We start from the raw sequence: 15,740 nt of genomic DNA, 5'->3' as shown, positions 1-15,740 counted from the left end.
CTTGCCCAGCAGTAAAATGCTGATGACCTCAAGCCCCAAGATGGGGAGGACCGAAGATAGGTGGCTAGGTCACCCATGCCAAGGCTCACAGTTGAACCGCAGGGAGCCTTCGGGACATCTGTGTGCCCCATTCATTCACTCACCCATTCTCAAGCAGGTGCTGAGTACCCTCTGGGTGCCCCACTGACCCAGCACCAGGAATTAAGATCACTGCCCCCGCAGCTGGGGACCAAGGGGTCTGCCCTGGACTGAGGGGCTGATTGGGTCAGGATTCTCAGCCCTGAGGCCCAGCAAATGGGGACCATTGGTCACCCTACCTGGAGCCGATGTTTGCGTGGGGGAGACAGACCACAAACGGGTTAATGACATAAATTACATGGGGTGCCCAGTGTCAGTGTGAGGCTGGGGAGAAGAAGGCTAGGAAAGCAAAGGACGTATGGGAGGGGTGCCAGGTGGAGCAGGGTGGTCCTGCTGCCATGTGGGCAGAGACAGCGGGGATGAAGGGTCATGAACTGCCTGGTTCTAGCGGGCTCTGACAGGTGAGAGGTGGGGTGTGGCAGGCAGGTGGGGCCATGGGATGTCCTGGCACAGCTTCCATGGGTATGAGTGAAACAGACCAACATTTGGCCTCAGTGCCTGGAGGGCAGAGCCCCATGGGCTGAAGAGGGACATAGCAGCTAGGGTTGGGGGTTGGACGTGCTAAGTTTGAGCTGCCTGTCGGACATAGATTCACTCCCCAGTTCTTACGTAGTGACTGCTGTGCCTCTCCTCAGTGGTCAACGGGAACACGGGTCCCTGCCTGAGGCAGGGGATCAACACACCAATACAAAACCATGAGTGAGTCCTCTAGGACGTGAGAAGGGCACTCAGAAAGGAAAGGCAGAGCAAGATAAGGAAAGGAGCTGGTCCTGGGTCTCATGCAAGGACAAGAAGGAGGTGAGGGAGTCAGTGGAACCACTGGGACCAACAATGAAAAACAGTCTCCCAGCGAGCCAGTGAGTCCTCTCCACCACGGCTGAGAAGAATTAAACAGTTTTGCTATTGAATAAGCACTTTGAGATTGCAAGGCAGAGACCTCACCCCTCCATATCAGCCAGGCAGGTACAACCCACTGCACACACGGTCTTGAGAAATGGTAACTTGTCCCCAGTGCCCCTGACATAATGCCTGTTTCATGTGATCATAATATAAGCTCTCTTTGGTTATTTGCATGGAATATCTGACCCCACCCTTTTACTTTCAACTTCTTTGTGCCTTTGTACCTAAACTGAGTCTCTTGGGGGACACCTGGGTGGCTCAGTCAGTTGGGCATGGGCCTTTGGCTCAGATCATGATCCCAAGCCCTGCATTGGGCTCCCTGCTCAGCGGGGAGCCTGCTTCTCCCTCTGCCTCTACCCCTCCCCCTGCTTGCGTTCTCTTGCTCTCTCTCCACCCTCTGTTAAATAAGTAAAATCTTTAAATAAATAAATAAGTATATAAAAATAAAAGGGCTTGAGAGCGCCTGTGATTCCGTTTATTGTGAATTTACTTGGTAATGGTGGTCATTGTGGTGGTTACTCCCTCTCATTCGAAGGAAAATCTAAAAATTATATTTCTGCAACAGCTAGTTATAATTTGGAGCCAGGCATTTAGGTTAAAATCTCAAGTCAGGGAAGAGGGTCTATCTTCCCTGTTGTTTACATTTCAGAGATAGCTCTGAGGCTATTAGGAAAAACATTGCTGGATTGTAAAGCTGGCCAGAGGCTTGTTGAGCTTTTCAAAAAGTTGGCATCCATCTCAAAAGGAACAGAAAGAATGTACCGGTTTCCGGAAGGAAATGCTCTAAGAGAAAGGAGAGTGGGGAGTCTTTTTCCACTTTGACACCAAGGAAAGGTCAAGCTTAGATCTGTATTTACGCTTACAACACGTGGAGGAAGAGCGTTAGGGGAGAGGGAAGAGTCGGTGCAAAGGCCCCCGGGGGGGGCGGGGGGGGGACGCCGGAGGAGTCACAGGAACGAAGGTGGAGGGATGGAAGGTGGGGGGTTGAGCAGGCCTCCCATTGGCAAGGAGTGGGCTTTCATCACCAGTGACGGGAGTGGGGGAGTCTAAGACCCGGTGCTACACTGAGCAGGGGTGCGGTGCACGAACAAGCCGGGAAAGAAGAGAAGATGCGAGCCAGGGAGATAACCGGGGCTAGAGGCCAGGTAGTCTCCACGGAGGTGGGGAGGCACTAGCAGATTCGGGGCGGGGCTTTGCGCGGAGCGCGGGAGGCGGGGCCTGTACCCGGCTCCGTGGGGCGGGGCATGGGCGGGGCTTGTGCTTGGAACCTGGGGGCGGGGCACGGGCGGGGCGTGTGCTCAGAGCCTGGGGCGGGGCAGGGGCGGGGCGTGTGCTCGGAGTCCGGGGCGGGGCAGGGGCGGAGCCTTGTTCGGAGTCCGGGGGCGGGGCAGAGCCGGGTGACCCAGGTGACCTCGTGGTCAGTTCCCCCACTCTCCCATCCCCCACGTGATTCCGAGGTCTGGTTCCAGCCGGGTCTCGCGGGCAGTTTCCTGAGAGGGAGCAGCTGCGGGGCGGGCCGGTGACCTCGCGGCGCCTCCGCGGCTAGGAGGGCGAGCTGTCCCGGGAGAGGATGCTGGGGCTCGGCTTACAGCCCTGGAGGGCGAGAGTAAGGGGCCGCATCTGTCATGAGGAGGGGGCTGCCCTGTGAGACCGACCTCTCGAGTCCTGCTGGGGCGGACTTAGGGGACCAGGGAGGGCGCTCCAGGTCTCTCCCTCACCCCCGACGTCTGCTCTTTGGCCTAGTACTGGGGGACACCTCGCTTTTCTCGGGCTTTCCTTGCAAATGGCTCGCTCTCTGCCGACCGTCGCAGACCCGCCTTCACCCCGGAGGGACCCCCGGGCGGTGGCGCCCACCGGACCAGCTGCGGGGCGCATGCGCAAGGCCGTGCCCGGACGGGAGGGGTCCCCGAGAGGTGAGCGCCGGCCCCCACTGTGGGAGAGCTCGCTCCAAAGAGCAAGCCCGGCGCCCGCAAACACTGCCCGAAACGTATCTTGCGAACATCTCTTGTTCATCTGATTTTTAATCATCATGTAGTAAATTGCCTTTTTAATTTTCGTGTGCAGTGTTATGATTTTAACACATCGGAGAGCCATCACTCGACAAGGTACGGAGCAGTTCCGTCGCCCCCAAACTCCCTCCTGCTCTGGCTTTGTAGGCACGCTGCAGCCCGGCGTCGCCCCTGGCGGCTCGGATCTCCCTTCCGATCCGTTAGTCCCGGGGGCGCCGCGTCCACGCCGTGCGGGGGCTGCCCCTCTCTCGCAGCGTCCGGCCTTGGAGCCTCCTCGGCGGGTTGTGTGGATCCGGAGCTCGTGTGTCTCCCGCCTGAGCGCTGTCCTGCGCTGTTGACAGAGGGCGGCCGTCTGCTTCCCCGCTCGCCCTCGGAGCAGCCTTCGGGGTGTTCCCACCTGTCGCCGAGGACGCCTCCGCCACAGCCACGCGCACGCTCCTGCGTGAACGCGCGTCTTCGTTGCTCTGGGGTTGCTGCGTTCTTGCCGGGTGTGCGGACGCCGCCGTCCCAGCACCGCTGGTTCCGTCCGGCGGCCGCGGGATTCGCACCCGGACCCTCAGGCTTCCCTCGGGCTCTCCGAGCAGCGAGGGGGCGCCGCATCCCGGCTCTAGTTTGCATTTCCTGGACCCTGATGATGCTGAGCGCCTTTTCATGAGCTTGTTTGCGTCCCCACATCTGTGGTTCCGGAGCTTTGCCCGTCTGCAGATTGTGTCGTTTCTTCGTGTTGGGTGGTGGTTGTTATTAGAGAAAGGGCGAGCCCAAGCAGGGGGAGCAGCAGAGGGAGAGGGAGAAGCAGGGAGCGACACGCAGGGCTGGATCCCAGGCGCCTGAGATCATGACCGCAGCCGAAGGCCGCCGCTCCACCCCTGAGCCACCCAGGTGTCCCCTCTTGGTGTTGAGCTCCGAGGACTCATACTCTGCCTCCAAGTCCCTTCAGCTACGTGAGTTCACAGTACCTGGCTTCCGTCATTCTCTTGACAGTACCTTCGGGGAAACAAAAGTTTCAACTTTGATGATGCCTAATTTTTTTTTCTTTTATGGATCGTGATGCCATTTCTACAGACTCTGACTGACCCCATGTCATGAAGCTGTCCTCCTATTGTTTCCTCTGTTAGTTGTACAGTCTGTTTGGCATTTAGACCCAGGATTCACTTTGAGTTTACCTTTGCATAAGGTGGGAAACGTAGGCTCACTCGGCATGTGGGTGACGGCTAGTTCAGATCCATTTGCTGAGTAACTGTGCGTTCTCCACTGGACTGCGTTGGCGCGGAGGTCCGATTCGGTGGGTCTGTTCCTGGACTCTCCATCTGGATGCCTCTCCCGCCAATACCACAGTCTTCATTACTGTGGCTGTGCAGTGAGTGTTAAAGTCAAGTCATTTCCTGCAGTTTGGCTCTTCTCTGTCAAATTGTTCTAGCCATCCTGCTTGCATTGCCCTTGCGCATAAATTTTAGAATTTGCTGTCTATGTCTGTAAAAAAAAAAAAAAATCTTGCTGGAACTGTGCCTGGTGATGTGTTAAATCTACAGGACCGCTTTGGGGAGAATGGACACCTTTATTACTCTGAGCCTTCAAGTGCATGAACACGGCAAGTCTTTCTATTTATTTAGATCTTATCTGATTTCTTTCAACAGCATTTTGTAGTTTCCAGGAATTTGATTATGAAGTGTTTTAGTGTGGATTTCTTCCAGTTTTTCCGGGATGGGATTTGGTCTGCTTTTTAAATTGTAAGATTATGTCTTTCAGCAAACTTGTGACGTTTTCAGACATAATGTCCTTAAATATTTTTAAGCTCCACAGTCTTTCTCCTCTCTTTCTGGGACTCCAGTGACGCAAACATAGCCCTGTTCTTGTTGTCCTGAGGGTCCCTGAGACTCTGTTCATTTTTTTAAAAATCTTTTTTCTCTCTGTTGCTCAGATGAATTTCTGTTGCTATGTCTTCAAGTTCATTGACTTCCTCCTGTCATTTCCATTCTGGTATGGAACCATCCTGTGAGGGTTTTCCCCTCTCAGTTATTCCATTTTTCAGTTCCAAAATTTCCACTTGCTTTTTCTTTATGTCTTTCTCTTTGCTGAGTCATTCTATTTTAATATTTGTGTCAAGACTGTTTGCAGTTTCTGGTTAAAGCATTTGTAAAAGAGCTGCCCTAAAGTTCCGGTCGGGTAACTCAAACACTGGGGCTATGACGTCATTGGTATCTACTGCCATTTCCCATGTGAGTTGAGATTTTCGTGGGTCAGGTGATTTTAGTTGCTAGCCTGGATATTTTGAGTGTTATGTCACGAGACCCTGCCTCTTCCACCTGCCCCACAGAGAATGTCGATAGTCTGGCTCTAGTCTCCTGTGGGCTGTGGTTCCAACGTCAGATCAACATTCAAAGTTTTTGCGGTTCTAATCTGGGCTGTCCTGCATGTGCGCCACCTAGTGGTCACTCTGAGACTTGGCTGGTGGTCTGTCTCTTACATCAATTCTCCAACTATTTGGTGTGCTAATTAGGATGGCGTCCACACATATGTGGATTAGAGATGAGCCCAGGAGTCCGAAATTAGTCTCCTGGGCTCATTTCCCTAAGTTTCTTTATCTCCATTATTTTCCTGGTACTTTCCAGTTACCTGAGGTTCCCTTTTTCCTCCACCAGAAACGGTCCACTTCTGCATTTGTGACGCATTTGGGGCCAAAAGGCAAAAGGACATAGAGGAGAAAAGGCTGCTAATGAGCAAGTTCACCAAGGTTCCAGGATCCAAGATCAGTATACAAACATCAGCGGCATTTCTTTATGTTAGCAATGAGCACTCCAACAACAAAACTGAAGAAAACTATTCCATTCAAACAGCACTGAAAAGAATAAAATACCTTGGAGTAAGTCTAACAGAAAGACTGTAAGATTTCTACATTTTAAACTACACAGCATGTCTTAATAAATGGAGAGACATCTAATGTTTATGGACTGGAAAACTCAGTATTGTTAAAATGGCAGTACTCCCCGAATTGATTAATAGTTTGAATGTATTCTCTATCAAAGTGAGAATGGGGTTCTCTTGGCAGAAATTAGCAATCTGGGGCGCCTGGGTGGTTCAGTTGTTAGGCGGCTGCCTTCGGCTCAGGGCATGATCCCAGGGTCCTGGGATCGAGCCCCACATCAGGCTCCTCCGCTGGGAGTCTGCTTCTTCCTTTCCCACTCCCCCTGCTTGTGTTCCCTCTCTCGCTGGCTGTCTCTCTCTGTCAAATAAATAAATAAAATCTTTTTTAAAAAAAGAAAGAAATTAGCAATCTGATCATAAAATTTGTATGGACATACAGAGGATAGCCAAACAATTTTGAAAAGGAACAAATTTGGAGAATTTACACTTTACAATTTGAAACCTTACTGTAGGGTTACAGCAATAAAGACAGTGTGTTCTGGCGTAAGGATTGACATACAGATGAGTGGAATAGAATTGAAAGTCCGGAAATAAACTCATAGATTTTTTGACAATTGATTTTTGACAAAGGTGCCAAGGCTGTTCAATGGGGAAAAGGATACTCTTTTCAGCAAATGGGGCTGTGACAATTGGAAACCCATGTGAGAGCCAGCATTTGGACCCCTCCCTCACACTATACACAAAAATTTAACTCAAAATCAACCATAAACCTAAATGTAAGAGCTAAAGCTGTAACACTTTGGAAAGGAAACAAGAGAAAATCTGTGTGACCTTGAGACAGGCAATGTTCTTAGGTACATGCCAAGAGCGGGATCTGTGAAAGAAAAAATAGATGAATCTAACTTGATCAACAGTACAAGTTCTATGCTTCAAATGACATAAGAAAATGAAAACTGGCATAAAATGTTTGCAGATCATATGTAATAAGGGGTTTGTATTTAGAACACTTGCAACTCAAATATAAGACAAACATACGGTTAAGGGGCGCCTGGGTGGCTCAGTCGGTTAAGTGTCCGACTCGATTTCAGCTCAGGTCATGATCTCAGGGTCCTGGGACCGAGTCCCACATCAGGTACTATGCTCAGCGTGGAGTCTGCTTGGGATTCTCTGCCTCTCCCTCTGCCCCTTCCCCACCCCACCTTGGAGTGCAAGCGCTCTTTAAAATAAATAAACATATAGGGGTGCCTGGGTGGGACAGCGGTTGGGCATCTGCCTTCGGCTCAGGGCGTGATCGCGGCGTTATGGGATCGAGCCCCACATCAGGCTCCTCCGCTAGGAGCCTGCTTCTTCCTCTCCCACTCCCCCTGCTTGTGTTCCCTCTCTCGCTGGCTGTCTCTATCTCTGTCGAATAAATAAATAAAATCTTTAAAAAATAAAATAAAATAAACATAAAATCTTAAAAAAGACATAGACTTAAAATTGTTATGTGTATTTTACACAATTAAAAACAAATATAAATTTTAAAATAGCAGTAGTAAGACAAACAACCAAGTAAAAAATAGGCAAAAAAAGTTATTAGACATTTAACCAAGGAAGGAGGGGGAAGTTGGGTATTTTCTTCGGTAAAATGTCTAATCCAATTTGGGAAGATGTACAGCAGCACTAGCTTTTAGGAAAATCCAAACTGAAAGTAAATGCAACGACACTTCACACCCACCAGGATGGCTTTAATCAAAAGGAAAGACTGTAACAAGCGTTGGGAAGGGTGCGGAAACGCTGGAACCCTCAGTGCTGGTGGGAAAGTAAGACGGAGAGCGAATTTCTTCAAAAGTCACACATACATTTACCATACGACCCGGAATTCCACTCCTAGGTATTTATTTACCGAAGAGAAATGACGACATATGCGCACACAAGGACTTGTACATGCAGGTTCCTGGCGGTTTTATTTGTAAGAGTCAAAATGTGAGAATAATCCAAACCCCCATCAGCTGGTGAGCAGATGAACAAACTGCGGTGTGTCCGCACGAGTATTATACGGGAACCAACCCGCGTGAACTTCAAAACGCTTTTGCCCCGCGAGAGCAGCGCGACCGTGCGGACTGCGCCTGCGTGACTCCACGCACGTGGGAGGTCCCGCGCAGGCAGGTGCACAGCGCGGGAGAGCAGGTGCTGGGGCGGGAGGGGAGAGACGCTGGTGCCACAGGTGACCGGCACGCTCTCCCCTTGCGCTGCGTTGCTGGCGCGCACCTGGCTGAATGGACTGAAATCACTGAATTGGGGGTGGATCCTTGAAATTGTTGAAAGTGGGTGGATTTTATGGTATGTAAATTACACCTCCATAAAACGGTTTTTTAAAAATCCTTCTCGGGGTTTTTTTAGATTTCCATTTAATTCTCTGAGAAATGTTTGTGTGGCTTAGAGCATTTGTGTGAGAAGAATTCTGTTCTTCATTAAGAATATAATCACCTGAAAGCAGGAGGCTACCTGGACCCTGCCCCCCGGGGCGCCCTGCTGTGGATGTGCCCCCCACCATCCCTTCCACTTCCTGGAGCCACCGCACACCACACACACGCACCCCACACCGCACACACCGCACACGCACACACACACACACCCCCACACACATATACACGCACACATGCACACCACACAGTGTGTCTACCCTCTTGTGCACTGGAGAAAGGCTCTTGTGAGGGGGACTCCATGTGTGGGGACCTTGCAGACCTTGGCCACCTGGGGAGGGCCACAGGGGGAAGGGGTGGGGGATGGGGTTAGGGGCTTGACCTCCTGGTGGCGAGCAGGAGGAGACCCCAGGCCCAGGAGGTGCTTCTCCTCAGATGCACGGAGACCTGGACAGTTGCTCCCTGCTGGCCTCCTCATGTGGGACCAGAGGGGGCTGGGGTGGTCTGAGGAGATGCGGGGGGCCAGGTCCCCCGGGGGGGTGACTAGTGGGCAGGGCCTGTGTGTTGTCACTTGGGCTTAGGTGGGAGAGGAGGCTGGGGTGTCTGACTGGGTCCGGCCAGCAGCTACACACCTGGATGGTGGGTGTGAGGGGAGCAGAGATGGGGGCCTGGGGGGAGTGGGGAGAAGGACCCAGAAGGTATGACCCCCGAGAGGCGTCTGGGCACAGCATCCACAATGGGGGGCCAGGGGGTAGCATGGGTGGAGGTGGACTTGGCCCCGAGGACTGTGCCACGGTGCCCAAACATGTCCTGGGATCTGCCCACCTCCAAGCCGGGGCTCCTCCACTCCTGTGCCATGGTCTCCAGAGATGAGGCCACTGAGGCAGGACGAGGAGAAAGGTGACAGCCACCGTAGACCACGTGCCAATGCACACCTACTGTGTGCCAGCCCCAGCTCAGCCCCTACCTCCCTGAAGCCCGGCGGACCCCACTGGCCCTGGGGATCCCCTGTCTTCAACTCCTTCCTGCCCAGGACGGAGTCAGGTGAGGGAAGCTAGTCCACCGAGAACCAGGCTTTCTGTGGGTCACTGAACCAGGGAGGCCCTCATGGGAGCTGGGCCCGTGGTCTTGGAGAGAGTGCTCCAGCTGGTCCTCCCCTGTGGCCCGGCCTGCTTCTCCCCTCCCCCCCCCCCCCCCCCCGCACCAGGAAGGTGGCCAGACCCCGGTGTCCCTGGCCCCCCAGCTGCTGGTGTCAGAGCTCCAGCTGGTGCCCGCAGCCGATCCGCCCGTCAGCTCTTGATAGCACGGGCAGCAGCCAGGCATGGGGGTCAGGCGCGGGGCAAGCAGAGTGGCCAGCCCTGGTGACCACGTGAGGTGAGAACAGGGACAGAATGTCCCCGAGACGGGGCCAGGGTATGGGGGTGGGGAGGTCAGTGGACCATAGCTCTGAGTCCTCAGTTGCCTCCAGGCCTCCAGCTCCCCACTCAGAACAGGGCAAGAGGCACGGGGGTAGGTCAGCACGGGCCGGGCCTGCTCTCGGGTGCTAACCGGAGCCAGAGCAGGCTTTTGTGGGGTGGAGGGTGGGGTGTCATTGTACTTGCCCTGGGGGCTTCCTGGGTGTGTAGGTGGGGTCCTCCCAGGCCTTCATCCTCCTTGGGTCTGACTGACCTACCTCCGAAAGCACGGGAACCCAGACCGCCTTGGTCTTGGAGGGCTCCTCCTTGCCGGAACGCTGAAGACCCCCAGGCCGACTCTGGCCACAGGTCGCCTGCATCTGGACCCTCCGCCTCACTCTCTTATCTGCCTCCACCCCCCCCCAAGATCTGTTCTGGCGGCCTGTATGCCCCACCCCCAGAATTCCCATCCTCACCTCCTCACTCTGCAGGTCCCCTTGGCCCCTGGACCCCACCTCCTCCTGCCTCAGATCTCAGCCTTCGGGAACCCCCACTTCTTATGACCCAGATGCCGTCAGTGGCTCCCTGACTGTGGGCTCCACTAGGCCCAGGATGCATCAGCGGCCCAGGGACATTCTTGAACACCCCCTGGGGCTTTAGGCGGTCCCTACACACCACAGGCTGACAAGCCTGCATGACTGAGCCCTGGTTCACAGGTGACAGCACGGCCACCACGTGCCGAGTGGCCCAGGGCAGCAGGCCTGGTGGGCAGAGCCTTGCTCTGCAGCCTGGTGCACACGCCCCCTTCCTTGGTCTGCTCCCCCACCCCCACAGGCCCTGGGTCACAGGAGCCATAGCGGGGAGGGCACGTCGGGCAGCGGCTGCTGCAGCATCCAGGGTGGGCCAGGCGTTGCCCAGACCGGGTCCCTCACAGGAGCACACACACATGTGCACATGTGCAAGGATCTGCTTGCACAGACACCCAGAGCCCCCTCCACACACCCACAAGCACACACACATGCCAACAAGCACACGCACGGGCACACACAAGTAGGCATGACGCACACTCATGGGCATACATGCATCAGTTTTGAGGCCCGATAGTTCCTCCTGGCCCTTTCCGGACTCCGGGACCCCGCAGCAGCCCCCCCGCCCTGCTCCAGAGTCAGCCCAGGCCCTGGGCAGGCTGAGGGGCCTCGTCTGGTCCCCAGCTGTGGGACCCCTGTCCACCGTTCTGGCTTGTTGAGAAGGGTGCTGTGGGCTGTGACACCTGGGGCAAAGGCCACCCCTGCTCTGCCCCACCCCTGCCTCATAGCAGGAGGAGGAAGGCTGGGCAGAGCGCTGGTGGGAAGGCCAAGTGTGCCCCAGGGCTCTGGTCAGGGCCTCAGCTTATCCTACGTGCAGCAGGTTGTTGGGGGGGGGGGGAATTCAGGCCACAGAGCAGACCTGGGGAAGAACCCCGGAGACTCAGCAGCCCCTCCTACTCCTGCCCCCTTGTTCCTCTGTTGAGTGAGGTGGGCCTGGGCTCCTCTCTCTGCCTTGGGGCCTTCGCACCTGCTGTTCTCTCTGCTGGAGCCCCCTCTCCCTGACTTCTGCAGAAAAGCTGATGGTGACCCCTAAAAACCTCACTGCCCGGTCTCTTGGGCACACTCTAAAACTTTCATGCCAGTTTGTCTGGGTCCCTGTCCCTCTGGCAGAAGTGAGTCCCCAGGATTCTGGAATGTCTGGTTCTGGAGGGAAAAGGGCCCTTTGAGCTTACATGGGAGAGGCTTGGTGAGCAGAAACCAGGTGATGGGGGAGGGGCAGGAGTTTCAGGTCAGGCTGCTCTGTGGGGTGAGGGTGTGGACCCCCTCCACGTGTGCCCCCTAGGATGAGGGGATCTGGTGGGCAGGCCATGCCATGGCCTGAATCCTGACGCAGGCATGGCCAGGCTCCTGGTCCCCTGCATGCCCCTTGCCCCCAGCCCCCCCAGATGGTGAAGTGGAGGGTCCCAAAGTATCCTCGTGCTTCCAGGATCACACCACCAGGGGCAGCACCCCGTGTTCAGGATCCCTGACTCCTGTCTGTCCTGGCCCAGTAGGTGGAGTCTCCCAGCCCTTCTTGGTCTCTGGGTCCCAGGACCAAGGGCATCTGCAACCCGGAGAGGTCCCACTGCCCGCCAAGAGCAGCACCTTCTCACCCTTGAGGTCCAGCCCCGGCGGAGGCCTCAGGGGCCACAAGGGAGAAGGGAGAGAGCCACTGGGCTGGGCCTGGCCTTGGGCGCCAGCAACTCTCCTCTCCAACCTTCCTGCCCGTTGCCAAAGTGGCCAGTGCGGTGGGGGTCACCGAGCACACTGTTTTTAGGGGAGGTGTCCAAGCAGCATGGCTCAGGGGCAGCGCAGGTGGGGCAGGCCAGGGCAGCCTGAGGGGCCTCCCCGGCGGGTGGGAGGGACCAGTGACATCGGGGCTCCCTGCCTGTCCCGGGGCCTGAGCCTCAGATCAGGACAGGCAGGCTCCTGGCAGAACAGGTGAGAGGGGCCAGAGGCCAGACCAGAGGCGGCTCACCTCGCTGAGCCCGTGCTGGGAGGATGAGGTCCTGCCCCAGGGCACCCTCCTCCGCCTGGGGTGATGTGGGCCCACTTGGTGGCTATGACCTTGGGTGGGGCCCTGACCCAGCTCCCTCCTGGCTGGAGGCCCAGCTTTGTCCACCTGACTCATTCCATGTTGGGTACGGGTGACCCACCCCCAAAGGAGGCCCCTATTCACTGATCCAGGAGTGGACCTCCCGTCCCACCCCACCCTACCCTGGCCAATATATGGGGCCCGGCCTCCAGGGAAGAGCTTTCCGGCTGGGACCAGGCCAGGAGGAGGGCAGTGACCGGTGCTGGAGGGGCAGGCCCTGCCCCCACCCTGCCTGGCGGGCCTGACTGCCAGGAACTCCGGGGGTCAGTTGTGTAATCGAAGCTCGGGGTTTTGCCAAGGCTGCCTGGAAAGCCGCTGGCCCAGAAGTCATGTGCTGGAGGCTCGGACACCCCCTCCCCCTTAATCAGAGGCCTCTGGAGAGGGGAAGGGCCCACTGAGAAACCCCAGGGCTAGCAATTCTGCTTGGGTCCTGTACCCCTCGGCCACAGCCAGGGGATAGAGATGAATGGGGGCCCAACGAGCTCCTGGCCAACCTTCAGCTCCACGGACAGGTGCCAGGCCTGGCTCACACCCTCCTTGCAGCTTGCCTGCAACCTGCCATGCCCATCACTGCCCACACAGTGCCCCTCCAGAGGCTTTCTCCGGAGGGCCCCAGGGTGCCTCCAGTGTGGGGGGGTGCAGCCCTGTTCTGCTCCTCCTGGGGCCCCATGTGGTGTGGGGGTGTCCTGAGCCCCTGCCCATCCAGGCCTCCACTGCCCGCCTCGGGAGCTGCCCCGACAGCCCACATTGCATTTCCTTCTTGCACGGCCTTCACGAGCATGGGGGCTCCCTGGCCAGCTGGGTTCTGCATGCCCGGGAGGGGAGGTGGGGCCCCTGGGGTCCTGCCAGGGATCACTTCCCTTTTCCGTGAAGCTTTGGCACCAAAGCCATGCCAAGGTTTCGTTTCGGGGGCTGCACCGGAGAAAAGAAACTTAAGACTCCAACAGCCACAGGAGTTGTTCTAGATCTGTGTCTGGCCTCGCTCTTCCCAGAAGCCGGGCGGGTCTCAGGCCGGTGGGCGAGGGGCCTGGCGTCAAAGACGCCGCACCCCCACCTCGCGGGCACAGCCCGTGCCCACCCGACCTCCGAGGCCCTGGCCATGAGCAAACCAGTCGAAGCTAGGGCTGCAGATGGGGCATAGCGTGCTGCTCCAGGACGGAAGGAGACAGAGCAGCCAAGCCAGGACCCGGATTCAGTTCAGGATTTGGGTTCTCTCCACATGATTTCTGGATTCTGTGCAACCCCAAGGGGCGTCCCTGAAGGATGGACACTGTGCAGAGCTTGACCAAGTGGCTCTAAAGGAGCCTTGATAGTAAATGGACCCAAGACATTAAAAGATGAGTGGGTTGGCACCGGCCGGCAGAGGACAGTGGGAGCCACGGGGCCAGGTAGAACTGGCAGTCCGGTCTAAGCAGACAGGCCAGCAGCATTTCAGGGGCCACTGTCCTCTCTGCTCCAGCCACAAGCCGTCCACACAGCCACCATCCCAGCCTCAGGGGGGTGGGGGCCCTGCCCATGGAAACAAACCCATCCTGGCCCCAAGAGTCCCCAGGTCAGAGGACACCCTTCTCCTGGCCCCCTGACCCCAGGTTCCTCAGGCAGTGCTGATCTGAGGAGCAGAAGAGACCCTTCCCCAGCAGAGGGGGTCTGGCGAATACCAGGGACCACAAAGCTCCGTCCGCTCAGGGGTGAGGGGCCCATGGCAGCTCCCTAGCCCCTTGCCCTCTGCAGCGCCCCCCCCCCACCCTGGCACCTAGGATTGGGACAGTGGCCGAGGGGATCGTGGAGAGTCAGAGGCTGGCCCACCCCAGACCCCACAGGTCCCAGGCCCAAGCAAGCAGCCTGCCTTGGGGCTTGCATAGCCTTGCATAGGCTCACCAGACCCCGGGCCCCTGATGGGGGTGCTCTAGCCCTGGAGGCTACCCTCCAGGGTGGGAGGGGCTCAGGATGGGGAGGGGGACTTGAGCCAGGAGAAGACCCTGTGTGGACTGTGGGAGGCCCTGGGGGTGCAGGTCGGCTCCTCAGATCCTGACCCAGCTCCAGCTCTGTGTCTCGGATCCGGGGGTGGGCGTGCACAGATGCAGAGTAGACAGCCTGTGGGTCCGGTGGCAGGCGTGGGACAGGACAGGGCCTCACAGCTGGCTGAGAGCCCTTGCCTGGTGGATGTCTACAGCGTCCAGCCCAGAACTGGGCAGGCCGCAGCATCCCAAGGCCCAGGCTGGTGCAGTCAGCATGGAGACAGAAGGGCGCAGGGCTTGACCGAGGGAGTAGGGGCGGCCAAGCTGCCACCCTCTCTGCCATCTCCCCTGTCTTCTCCCTCTTGCCCTGGGGGGCGGGCTCCATGGGGTGGGTGGGTGGGCCCTCCCTCCACATTTGCACCACATGGGCTGGTAGGTTCCAGTCCTCCCACCTCCAGCCTGACGTTGGGCTCAGCCCCTGGCCCCAGCCCGCGTCCACCTGCCCGACTGCCCTGACACGCACAGGCCCGGGCTTCCCCCAGCAGCATCTGCCAGACCTGGGGCAGGAGAGGTGTCCCGCAAACCCATCAGTGGCCACCCCCCAGGGCTGTCCACCCCCTGCCAGCCTGAGTCTGCCCCACCGTCACAGGCATCACCCGACACACGGGGTTCCAGGGCCGAGGGACTCTGAGGAGCAGTGATTCCGAGGCCAGCGTTTCCCACACTCAGGACAGCGCTGTGCCCTCCATTCCAGGAACAAACTCAGGGACACACTGTCCTCCGGGCCCCTCCTAGAGGCTTGGACACTCAGGCCTGGTGCTTAGGTGGGTGGTAGCCTCTGCACGTGTGGTTGGGGACACAGCGTCCCCTGGTGTGGGCGTCACCGGGGCTGCAGAACAATCCGTGCGGGGTGAGCTTCTCCCACCCACCTCCTGACTTTGCACACGCGCATGCCTCTGACCCTGTGTCCTCCGGAGCCTGTCTCCACATCTGTGCTCGGGACCAGCCCTCCTCAGGACATGCAAGAGACCTCGCACCTTGCTCGCGGGCCGCAAGCACTGAGCACCTGAGGACGAGGTGTCCTGGCACTCCCCACGGGCTTGACTCGGGGTTCCCCACGCACATGAGCTCGCTGAGTGACAGCTGGATGGTTGGGTGGGTGGACGGATGCACAGATGAGGACGGGCACATGCAGGGAGGGGGGCAGTGCCAAGACCAGCCTGGCACCCTCAGCGGGCAAGTGGGGGAGCTGGGATCACAGTGACGTGTGAGTCACCGTCACCAGAGGAGGATGCAGAGGCCCGACTGCTGTAGAGACCCTATCCTCAACTCTCCCTCCGTGTCCCCCACCCCCCCACGCTCCCGCCCACGTGGCCCAAGGCTGCGGGGGGGGGGGGGGGGGGGGGGGGGGGG

The 15,740-nt window shown here is 57.5% G+C and overlaps 1 protein-coding gene across 7 annotated transcripts; it reads left to right on the top strand.

Annotated features, from left to right (window-relative positions):
- The first annotated feature begins 2,500 nt into the window (after positions 1-2,500).
- LOC103674013 lies at positions 2,501-6,218 on the top strand. 7 transcript variants are annotated; one of them, XM_008702872.2, is made up of 4 exons: positions 2,501-2,644; positions 2,782-2,951; positions 3,103-3,143; positions 5,687-6,218. In XM_008702872.2, the coding sequence occupies exons 1-4, from the start codon at positions 2,609-2,611 to the stop codon at positions 5,929-5,931; spliced, it is 492 nt and encodes a 163-aa protein (XP_008701094.1). In that variant the 5' UTR covers positions 2,501-2,608; the 3' UTR covers positions 5,932-6,218. The 7 variants fall into 7 exon arrangements, 3 of the variants coding, with proteins under 3 accessions (XP_008701094.1, XP_040493681.1, XP_008701093.1); XM_008702871.2 differs by adding an exon at positions 4,577-4,635 and having other exon boundaries at positions 2,506-2,951; XR_005836807.1 differs by lacking the exon at positions 3,103-3,143 and having other exon boundaries at positions 2,501-2,951.
- The last annotated feature ends 9,522 nt before the right edge of the window (positions 6,219-15,740 follow it).

The sequence above is a fragment of the Ursus maritimus genome, unplaced genomic scaffold (genome assembly GCF_017311325.1).
Source record: "Ursus maritimus isolate PB19 unplaced genomic scaffold, ASM1731132v1 scaffold_21, whole genome shotgun sequence".
Classification (NCBI taxonomy): domain Eukaryota; kingdom Metazoa; phylum Chordata; class Mammalia; order Carnivora; family Ursidae; genus Ursus; species Ursus maritimus.
This window is presented reverse-complemented; position numbering and strand designations above follow the sequence as displayed.